The sequence below is a fragment of the Barbus barbus genome (assembly GCF_936440315.1).
Source record: "Barbus barbus genome assembly, chromosome: 19".
NCBI lineage: Eukaryota > Metazoa > Chordata > Actinopteri > Cypriniformes > Cyprinidae > Barbus > Barbus barbus.
The window spans coordinates 17,427,326-17,439,670 of NC_136747.1; the positions used below are offsets into that span (position 1 = coordinate 17,427,326).

The 12,345-nt window shown below is 35.4% G+C and overlaps 1 protein-coding gene across 1 annotated transcript in view; it reads right to left on the minus strand.

The window, feature by feature from the left end:
- LOC306885654 (CUB and sushi domain-containing protein 3-like) overlaps positions 1-12,345 on the minus strand; it is a 405,244-nt gene that overhangs the window by 152,136 nt on the left and 240,763 nt on the right. The window contains exons 11-15 of the mRNA XM_079442324.1: positions 9,692-9,795; positions 8,661-8,773; positions 3,537-3,719; positions 2,290-2,616; positions 218-412 (exon numbers count right to left, since the gene is read on the minus strand). Coding sequence (XP_079298450.1) covers positions 218-412; positions 2,290-2,616; positions 3,537-3,719; positions 8,661-8,773; positions 9,692-9,795 — 922 coding nt within the window. The remainder of the gene's footprint in view (positions 1-217; positions 413-2,289; positions 2,617-3,536; positions 3,720-8,660; positions 8,774-9,691; positions 9,796-12,345) is intronic.

Consider the following 12,345-nt stretch of genomic DNA (forward strand, 5'->3'; position numbering starts at 1 on the left):
GCTGAGCAAAATTCGAGGGATTGACAGGGATTTTAACAACAGATGACAGGCTGCTCACCACCACATGCCCTCAGGTTTACATGCCCTATTAACCCCCGTCTCTGTGACCCACAGGTGACTGTCTATTCCATTTAGAGTCACATACAAAACTAGGAACAACTGTCCACTTATTGGGGACTCCTCTCTACTTCTAGTGGTAACTGGCCATAATAAATACCTTCACACTTTGGGATGGGGCCGCTCCACATCACCTTGCCACCGTTGAGCTCACAAGTGATGGTTTCTGCTCCCTGTGTCTTAATGAAGCCATCCTCGCAGATGATCGAGATGGAGCTTCCTAGCTGGAAACTGTCACCGAAACGTCTGGCGTTCAGGGGGACTCCTGGATCCGGACACTCATTATGGCCAAATGCTGTAAGAATGAATGACATAAGATAGTAATCTAGAATTGGAAGTGTCATGAACAGGCTTTCGCCATAGATTTTCTGGGTAGTCAAAGTATTTATGACACCACAATGTCACTACCAAAAAAAAAAAAAATCACTTTAACAAGTGGATGAGTTAAAAACGAAGTTGTTAGAAAGTTGAGAAGTTTGAAAGACACTCCATCTCAGGTGATGCACTTCAATTTACCCTGCACTCAAAGAATGAAGATTTGTGGTACTTTGTAGGGCAGGTTTCCACTCAAGGCTTTGTTTTTTTAGTGTTAGTGTTATTGACCTTCCAGCTGTTTTTATCATAACTCCATGAAGCATATATAGAGGCCCAAGGCGATTGGCCAAGAAAGCTGCTGTCCCCACAACACCCTGAGTGCCTGATGGATGTCTAGTGACAGGAGAGGCCTACAAGAAGGACATGACGTTTGTCAGAATGAATACAGATTTAACGTGCTCCATCAGGGCACTGACAGCTCTTAACAGACAACAGTTAGGTGTCAGTCTTTTAAAGAACGCGACATTAGCGTTAAGCCTTAACGACTACTGTAGCAACCTAATATGCATGCAAACTGATGTCTACTTTAAGGACTTTGATGGATTATCGTGACATTTCACATCTCCTTTAAGAAGGACCATCAAGAAGTCATTGTGTAGATTAAAGTCATGTATGTGCTAATGAGGGGCGGAGGGGAGATTGGGTGTGCTGGGGGAAAAACGAAGCGGTGTATTTGCATTTGAAATGCCTGGAAGTTGCCGTAAACAGACAGTCTTTCAAGTTTGTTCTACACATCACAAATTCAGTTGAATTTATATTTAATTTACACTTTCATTAAGTGTTAATTTAAGTTAATCATTAAGTGTAAGAAAAATGATTAAAGATGCTTACTAACAAAGTAAAAAAAAAAAGTTTTATTAATGATAATAAAAACAGAATGAAAAATGTGAATTATAACGACGATTAATTTTAATTTAAACTAGTGCTGTCAAATGATTAATCGTGATTAATCGCATCCAAAATAAAAGTTTCTGTTTATATAATAAATATACACAGCACACATACATATATTATGTATATACAAATACACACACATGCATGTATCTATTTCAGAAAAATACGTAGTTTATATATTAAATATTTATTTATAATATAAATATAGACATGTAAATAAATATAAATATTTTCAAAATATATACTGTATGTATATATATTATGCAAATATTTTATTTATTTTGAATGAACTTTGTCAGCACTAATTTAAACATACTGTTGTTATATATATATATATATATTTAAATATACTGTTTAATATATATACATTTCATATTTACTTTAATAATACAATATGTAGGTGATTTAATTATATATTTAAATATATTTCAATTATATATTTAAATGTACTGTTGGTGATTTAGATAAAGATATAAATATGAATATAAATATAAAGGAAGTTAACAAAAAAAAATTACTATAAAAAGTATTGTATTGAATTTGTTTGACTAGTTATTGTAAGCAGCTTACAATATTTAGACTAAATATAAGAGACGTTTCATAAAAAAATAATTGAGAGAATTTGAGGGATATTTTCAAACTACTGTATTAATAGTACTGCAGAGAAGGTAAAAAGGGTTAAAACTGATCTCAATATGCTAGATTATGTATATGTAATAGCATATTATTCAAAGGTAAGTTCATCTTAATTATCAGTACCTGCTATCAGTACACTTTGATGCACAACACATGCTTAAAACAAACATTTTGTCTCATGCAGAATTCATGCTTCATTTATGCTTAACAAATGCCCCATGCAGACATAATGCATATCATAAACCCATCCAAAGATGTTACACGCACTGGTGTAGGTAATGTTGAAACCTCTGCCCGACATGGAGTGGTCAGCCTGGAACTCCAGCCGGAGAATGTTGTTGTTGCTGGTGAGGTGTGACGGCACCTCCGCCCCAGTGAAACGGCCAAGTACAGATGAGTCAAGCATCTCTCCATCCTTCACGGTCAGGATGTCATATGGAGCCTCTAGGTCAAAGTCATTGAAGGCCAAGTGGATACGGCTGCCGGGCTCTGATAGGATCAGCCACACGCAGTTAAGGTTGTTCCCATAGCCCTCTGGGTAATCCGGAGAGAGGACTGTGCCCATGGGTGCAGTGAAGTTTGAAAGACATGGAACTGAAAGAATAAAACAGTATTGCTACTAATGTTTAGCCAAAGATTAATGTAACTATGTTCATAACGACTGAGAAAAAACTCCCTGACAGCCGGCAACATATAAAAACATGCCACATCATACATCAGTGTAATAATACAGCACTTAGCCATGTGTATGCGTTTAATATGCCATATGGAGACTGTCACTTTGCTGTTGATTAGGTTCTGCACTTTCTGACAAACTGCGTTCATGACATAGATGGACTTCAGGCTATAAATAGAGCTGATTTGTTCAATCTTCCAATTAGACGGGGGGAAATTTCAGCTATGCATTTTTTTAAGCAAAGAGCCTACAGGTGAAGTATCAAAATATAGCAGATGTCACTGCAGCTGAAGTAGTCTCTAGGTTGGCTGTATATATAAGCCAATTATTCCAGCTGCCTCAGAGATCTCTGCATTCATTTGGAAGAAAAGGCAAAGACAGGAAAGTTAATAAAATCCAGTTATAAGTTATAAACAGAAAAAAAGTTTAAGTGTGTGATTTCTATGCCACTAGCATCCCAACTAATGACTGTTTTCAAACTTGTTTCCTAAACATTTTCCATACCTGCCACTGGTCAGCTAGCATATAGTCCCACCCACCCACTTTATTTGCTGTATTATTTTATATAGCACCCTAGAGAGGGAAAAACTTAACATTAATTTAAATTTCAAGATGGTGCTGATGAAATAAAACAAATTTGTGGACAATAAAAACTTTGTGGACAATAAAAAAATTTGTGGACAATAAAAACCTTCTTTAAATTTAGCATAATTTTCCTGACTAAAATGGTCAAATAATACATTATAAAACTGTCATTATAGCATAAAACTAGGACAGGAAAAATATTTCCAAAGCAATTAATCAGTTTGCAATGTACAGTAGCATTGACAGTACTCACAAATGCAGATGGGTATGTTGGCAGACCACTGGTTGTTGTTCTGACAGGATATTGTCTTCTCTCCAATAAGCTCAAATCCAAATTGGCACTCAAAACGTAACACGTCGCCATTAGAGAATCCATCTCCTTCTCTCATCCCATACAGAGGGGTGCCTGGGTCCCCACAGCTCTCCTTGTCGATTTCTACAGAGAAAGGATGTAAATAATAGTGATTGCAGCAGTGGAAAGAGGAAATGTGATGTTTTAGCAATTGCTTAAGCTTTATAAACAGTATACATTGGTGGCCAAAATTATTAGAACACTAATTTTTTCACCAGCTAAAAATGGTTTTAAGTCAGTTATTTCTATCTTTTGCTGTAGTGTGTCAGTAGGAAATATCAGTTTACATCTAAAAACATTCATTTTGCCATTAATTGTAATAATCCAGTGAGAATTTTGTTTGCACAAGGAGTCTGACAACAGCCAGTGCTCCACACAGAGATGTGGTCTCACCATCCAGTCTGTCTGGAATGACATGAAGAAACAGAACAAACTGAGACGGACTAAATCCAGAAGAACTGTGGCAACATCTCCAAGATGCTTCAAGAAACCAAGTTCACCGAAAAATAAAAAGCTAATCAGACAGCATAATCTTTCTAGTGCAGCTGGTGGCCTGAAAAAGTCTTGCTGGTTGAGCTAGTTAAGAGAAATTAACTGTCAATTCCTCTCCATGTTAAAGTGCAAGATAAATCTACAGACTTATAGCAAATTACTAAATTGTAGCTTTGAAATTGGCACTGAATTGTACTGCAAAAATCCAATGATGGACTGATTTCTTCAGATGTCCTGAACCTCGCTGCAATTACAGGAAGTTGACCAGAACAGAATGCCACCAAAACTCTCTGTTCAGCCTAGATAAGCTCCAGCACCTGGACCCTTCAGTGGTAGAGTTGGCCATCCAGGACATTCCCACCACGAGTACAAAAACCAAGTCTAGGGGTCACTATACCTAGATAACACCAGTATAGAATCGACTCAGTGGGCGGCAGGCTGCTGGAATGGGCAATACATCTTCCCAGACACTTTGCACGGATATTCACAATTGAACTATGAACTCCGTTCCGAATAAGGATGCTTGAGGGTTTGCCAAAGTACGGATGGTAAGAGAGAGGAAAAAAAAAAAAAACATCCACTAAATTTCATTTAAAACCAAATCAAAGTTTGAACATGTAGGAAGGGGATTTCTCCTGAGGTATAATGGAGGTCTTTGGCCATTGCTTGATGTATGGCATTAATTTCCGACATGACAGTCTCTTTATGACTACCACAATGTTTTACTCCATTGGTCAATCGTGAGGTGTGGCTAGGGGAAGGTTAGGCCATATTTACTGCTTTGTATTTAAGATGAGGCAAAAAATATAATACAAATTGTCCGAAGGAGCTGATGGTGTGTGAATAATCTCGGACAGCGCTACACTCTGATGTGAGGTCAGCATGTCAGATGCGAACTCCTACGCTTCTCTCGCAGCGCTTAATGTGATGGGACCACTCTGTGAAGATCAATTGTGTCAACAAGTTATCCAATCAAGTCCAAAAGGTTGATTCTGTATATGTAAGCACAGACGGCCCACACGGGGGAAGTTTGGGACCAGTGTTTTTCTTCCCGAAACAGCCAGGGAATTACAAAGTATCAGTGAACTTTGGCATGCAATATATCAAAAAGCATTCTGAGTATTTACCATATAGCAGGACTCATTAAGCCGGCCTTCACATAAAAGCCTATAAATAAATTGAATCTCAAAAACATTTCTTATTCATTGGAAAATGGCAAGTAATTTATCTCTCCCTTTGTGTATCCCATGGATATTGTTTCATTTCAATAATGCTGACTTTATCTCTCTCAAGAAAGCGCTCATTATCGCAAAGTCGAGTTTTATGTGGAGCCGAGAGACAAAACGAGGCACTTCTAAAACACGAGTCACATGAGTCAAGTACACACAGACAAACTCCCAGGCGGAGCTCTGGTTTTATTTCTTTGAAGCATTCAATTAAATTAGGTTTTTAAACCACATTGAAGATATTGAAGCATTGTGGCCACACAAAATACAAACAAAATTATCTTTAAAAGAAGATCAAAGTTAATGAGCATGACCATATGCTTGTGCATTGAAACTGAGTTCAGCTATGGATAATCAATGATAATCTGCATTAAAAAAACTTCAGTAATGCATCTGCACCGCTGCTTAAAATAGACTTGAGTAGATTGCTTCTCTCTGAATTATTTAGCCAAAAGTTTAAAAAAGGCCATTTTAAAACTCTTGTAACTGGTAAAAGTCAGTAATCAGACATTCAAATTCCTCATTAGTTTCATTAGTCATCAAACTTGCAGTCTTTAAGCAGCTGAGGTTCAAGGCTACCAACATCAAATGGAGGATAACTAAACAGAGCATATGCTATACATATAAAAGTAGCACAGCCACCTACACTAAGTTATCAATGACACACTGTTCGGAGAAATTATAGACACCAAAATAAAACTCTACTGTATAGAGGCGTTAAAGAATAGCATAAAAATGTGCTCAAGGAAAATGTTATTGTTTAAAAAGTAAGATTCTAAAGGTTCAAGCATTACTCAAATCCCTGATGCCTTGATTTAATTGAGTGACATTTGACTTAATTTTTTTTATTTTATTTGCCAAAACGCATACAGTATACAGTAAATAACAATGAGGCTGCCAGAGTTAAGAATAATAGACCGATTTGCATGGTAATGAATACAAATCATGGTAACACTTCAGCAGTGCCTGTCTACACTTTTGATATGTTAATTTGAACCTTTGGGATCAAGTAAATGTGTTATGCTTTTATGTCATTAAGTTTGTCACAAGAAATAAGAGCAAAGTGCACACTCAGAGGTAAAACATAAGGGTATAAATTAAATGACGGAAGATGACAGATGTAGCTGTATAAATAAGTGAAATGTAGCCATCAAACTTCAGTCACCGTAAACACAATTAATGACCCATGTAGATTATGCATTTGTCACAGACGTCAGCATAATGGAGTGCATTTGCATTGTAAGTATACACTCCTAAATGGGATGAACTATATATCTTCAGTGCTCTATGGCAGTGCTTCTCAAATATTGAGTAACAACCCAAAAATGGGCCGCAGGGCTGACTGTTCTTTATTCTGCCAATAAATTGTAATTTCCTAAATACATTTTTATGTGCCAGATAACACGGTGGCAAACACTTGATGTTACACTTTAAACTCAAATTCAAACACAATTAAATTAAATTAAAAGCTTGTTGTGAATTCTTGTGTGAAACAAATTTCTGTATATTTTTAGGCTATTCTCCTTAGATTCACATCAAAGCCTCTGTAAATTAACTTTTGCATTCAAATCATCATTTTAAATATATAACCACATCTTTTTCATGTTGAAGTGACCCTTTTATGCAAAATCGTGACCTGACAGGTAAATTAACTACTGGGGAAAGGGACAATGAAAACCTTAATATTTCTTCCATTGAATGAATGAGTGCTGTGAACCATTAATGAGTTCATTTTGTGTCTGGATCCCTCAAAGGGCTCTTGATTTATATTATATATCACATTTAATACTCACATCATATATCATAGGTGTCCTCATTGAGTTCTCATTTTATCTGTGCTTGGGAACACATAACACAATCTGACATTCAAAATCTCATTCAGCTTTACTCAATGTTAAACCAATGATGTTCTTTCAGTTCGAACAGTTACATATTATTAGAATAATTCTAATCATATTATTCTATATATTCTCTCTCTCTCTCTCTCTAAATTCTATATAATTTTTATATAAAAATAAAAAAATATATAAAACTAAATACATAGTATAATCTAACAATTTTTTTTTTTTTTCATAATTCATCCTTTCATGCCAGACTCTGCAAACTTTTAATTGTGGTGTCCCATAATAGTGGCACACTGAAAGCTTATTCGTGCAACATTATGTATGTCCAAGCTATACCATTTTTTTTTTTTATCCCTTCATGTATGACCGTTGCGAATTTATGATTGACGGGTCCAATTAGATCTACCTAGAGATTGAAAATTAAGAAACAAAGCCACTGAGCTTGTCTGTGGCATATATAGAATGAATTATAATAGGTGTAGAGAAGACAAACAAAAAAAGACAAATCTAATGCAATCTGTAATATTTTGCCTGACTCTCCCAGGGATATCATACAGTAATCGTTTTTTTTTTTTTATCTCTCTGGTCTTGCACTTAAGGGGATTCATTTGCTCTCTCGGTCTCTGTCTACCTCAGTCAGTCTCTCTCATTATACCGAATGGCACGCTGTTCATCACCCCGACACTAATTTATTACAAAACCTTGAGGGAGGAGAGATAATCAAAGATATGGGTTTTGTAGGGATTGCTGCTTCTATCAAGTGAATGTAGCTCATGTGTTCGGGATGAAAGTTAGTTGCTGTGCATTCAGCAGAGACCACTGAAGTGATTTGTGGGAACTGCTTCGCTTTTATGCACACTGACTACTAAGAATGTATGCTGAATACTCATAGTGGACATGTCCAGGTAAATAACGTCTGGCCCTTTGATGTCTAAACCGCTTTGCAGTGAATGTGAAAAACTTTCTCACTCGATCAGAAAACAAGGATGAAGGTTGGACATTTGATTGAATCTGGGCTTATGCCAGACAGGTTGTTTGTACAATTTTGGTCTACCCTGTTTTCCTTTTCTGTTTGTTTGCAGTTGCAAATGAAGCTGTTTGGGTGTTTTTTATCACTCTGCAACACTTCCTCCTTTTAACCTTGACAATAGGGTTGCCACAGTCACAGAATTTCAACTGACAATTAATTATTTGTTGTACAAATAATTTTGATTAAGAAGAGTCATTTAATTTTATTTGTATATACTTTCAGTGAAATTAAACCAGAGCATTTCATGTTCACAATGAATGTTAAGTCTTATATTTACACTAGTGTGGTTATTGCCAATATCCGAGATCAAGTAAACCACAATCCTGTATTAATAATACATATATTTTGTTTTCTTTGAACAACGCTCTGTTTGCTTTTTAGTGTTTTTTTAGACCGTTCCCAATGTGACTATACATTATTCACATCCTGGTACCTTTGTAGTTGATCTTGAAGCCTATAGATCCCACACTTTCATCAGACTGGAGGTGAAGCCACATCTGATGGGTCATACTAACGATGAGGTCGGGAACAAAGCTGCCAGTCAGACTGATGAGAAGAGAGAGATTATACACATAAAAAAACAGAAGCAATTCATACTGAATGTTTAATAGCAGACAAAAGGTTGAGCACACCTATCCAGAGCTATTTTGCATAGTTGTCTAAATTAAGAATTAAGCCCCGTTCACACCAAGAATGATGACTATACAGATAACTATAAAGATAACGATATTAGCGTCCACACTGGCAGACTCTATCGCCTGTTTGTTCTAAGCGCACGCGCATCTGCCCCTTTAAATTCTCAAGCTCGTTATAGCAGGATGGATTCTGATTGGCTGTCAAATGTTTGTATCGTTCATCAGCTGGAAAAAAATCGTTCTGAAAGTGATTTTAACAATATCGTTTCTCTGCGCCTTTATCGTTATAGCTGTGGTGTGGCTATTCTTTAATACTGAGGACGATTTTTAGAACTATCGTTATCGTTATCTTTATAGTTATCGTCCTTGGTGTGAACGGGCCTTTAGTTTAATTGTAATTTATATAATGCATCATATATTTCAATGCTATTAGTTTTGTAAAACAATTCAGTTGTAGACAATTTTTATTTGTCTACAAAATCTCTGATGCCAAATATTTGACTGGTATTGTACGGATACGTACTAATAACTAACTTCATGAAATGCGTTGTATCGTCACTCTTCATAACTTAAGACAAACAAATCCAGAAGGATGGCAAAGGAGGACAACAAACATTTGAATGGTTTCTGAAAACATAACTTGGTTATTTACACTGGTAGGATATTCAACATTCATTTTTGTTCCTGGAATATCATTCCTATCAAACAAACACTGGCCAGAGCAATGAGACTGGTTGATAGGAATACTGTTTGAGGAACAGCACAGAATGTCCTACTTGTGTAAATTATGTATCATCTTACCGTCTCAGACTGTGGATAAGAAACTCACACTTGCAAAATGGTTTTCGGGTCTCCTACTTCCCCTCCATCACCGATGGTTAGTGTGTCATAGCCCAGTTCTAGGTCAAACTCCTCAAAGTTAATCTGAATCACCTGTCGGCAGAAATGAGGCATAATGCTTAGTGATGTGTCAAATGAACTGAATTAAACTTTATGGCTCTTGCATAATTGAATCCTGTCAGCTGACTGAAACAGAAAGACAGAGAAGACGGCCAAAACTTTCTTAACAGAATTTGGGAGAAAATAAAGAAACTTCACCTTTATTAGAAGCTAAAAGTTTCCAGAAAACGTACTCGAGTTTGCTTTGAGCATTCAAGCATGAAGAACATGCTTCTACTGAACAAACATCATAAATTCAAATGAGAATTTTATTTGTTTGTTTTTATATACACCAAATGTACCAGTTTTTATAGTGCTCAACAGAATAATGTAATCATAACCAAACCAGTCAAGGTTATTAGTAGCGATTATTGATTAAAAGGGATATTTTTACATTTATTTCCTGCCTTTATGCTTCCAGCATTCTCTCTGTCCTGTGGGAAACTGATCCTTAATTTAACAAGAGTGCAAAGAGAAGCATTATCAGCATTAATTAATGATCCGACATTGACTATTCAACGAGCAGATAAAGCTGGAGGGATTGTGGTCATGAATACTAGTACATACATTGAGAAAATAAAAGGGATGTTACATGATGAGACATTTTATAAGAAACTTGTATTTAACCCGACTGAGTCCTATAAAAAACTAATTAATTAAATTTTACAAATAGGATTAGAGAGAAAATGGATTAATGAACAAGAATTTAAATAAAAAAAAAAAATTAATATCCGGTTTTAGATTCCGGTTTTATACACTTTACCAAAAACTCATAAACCACTAGAAGATCCTCCAATGAGACCAATTGTTTCAGGAAATGGGTACAGACACTATATCTAAATTTCTTGATTCTTTGATTCAACCGATAGTGAAAAAATTGCCATCTTATTTAAAAGACACCACTGATTTTTTTTGAATAAATTGAATCAAATTCCTTGTATAAGCACGATGGACTGGCTTGTAACACTCTATGTCAATTCACTCTATACAAATATACCTCATGAGGCAGGTTGGGATGCACTAAATTTTTACTGTAAAGACAATGACAGCAGAGTACCATCACAATATATAGTGGACCTTACTACATTAGTCTTAACCAAGAACTATTTTTTATTTGAGAGAGATTTTTATTTGCAAGTGCAAGGTACAGCGATGGGCACTCCAATAGCACCAAATTATGCTAATTTATTTATGGGTAAATTTGAACAAGATCATAACAACAATCCATTTCAGTCAAATATTAAAGTTTGGATGCGTTATATAGATGATTGTTTTATGATTTGGTCAGGTTCTGAACAGGAATTAGATTCATTTGTGTCGTGCATTAATTTGAAAATTCCATCAATTAAGTTTACAATGGAAAAAGCTGTGATTCAAAGATCAATGAGGCATTACATACAACAGCATTTTGAAAACCAACGGATAAAAACACAATATTATCTATTAACAGTTATCATCCAGCTCCTTTAAAACGTAGTTTACCGATCAGTCAATTACACAGATTAAAACGTAATACAATAAAATCGATCATTTATAAATATTGGCACATATAATCATCTGATGAATCTTTAAATTATATAAATTCAAATATCGTCCATTGACGATTGTTTCTGTTTCCCATGCAGAAACTGTGCTGCATGCCGGAATTTGGTGAAGTGTAAAGAGTTTAAAGAGTTTAGAGTGCAGTAACACGGAAATGTTTTAAAATTACATCTTGTATTACCTGTTCAACTCGTAATGTGATCTATATGTTAAAATGTCCCTGTCAAAAGATATATATAGGAAAATCAATGCGTCAATTGAAATTACGGATTAACGAACATAAATCGAGTATACGACGGCAAGATATAACCTCTTCAGTAGGGACATTTTAATGAAATGGGACACGGCATCAAGCATTTGGAATGTATAGGAATAGAAGAGGTTTTTGGGTCACGTCGGGGAGGTAATATAAATAAAGAACTATTGAAACGGGAAGCATTTTGGATTCATAAACTTAAATCACTGACACAAAATGGCATGAATGAAGAACTAGAATTTTCAGTTTTTCTTTAAAGTACTAGAATTGGTCGAATCCATCTTTAAGATGTTATATAATAAATCTGGAGTATTTACAGTGTGAAAACCATAATTGCTTATGACGATGTATTTCTGATGTTTCTAATTATTGAATTTTCCACTGTTATACTATTTAAAGTTAATTGGTGTATATATTGTTGGTTGTTTATTTAAACTGTAGGCTTGTATAATAGTGATAAATGAATAATCCTAGATAATTCTTATAGTCATGGATGTGTTGTGTGATGTACTAGTGAATATGATGTTTTATGTTGTGAAAATTGTTTAGAAATTAAAAGGAAAATGTTTTAATGATTGTGGTGATTCAACATTGATTAATGACTGATGACGTCGACACAATTGGTGATTTGAAAAGTGGGTGGAGGTATGTAATTGCTTTACACACTGAGGAAGACTTGGTAGCCGAAATGTTTGTGTCTTTCCCTATTGGTGATGATTGTTGAATTAAACGGAAAACGAAGACTG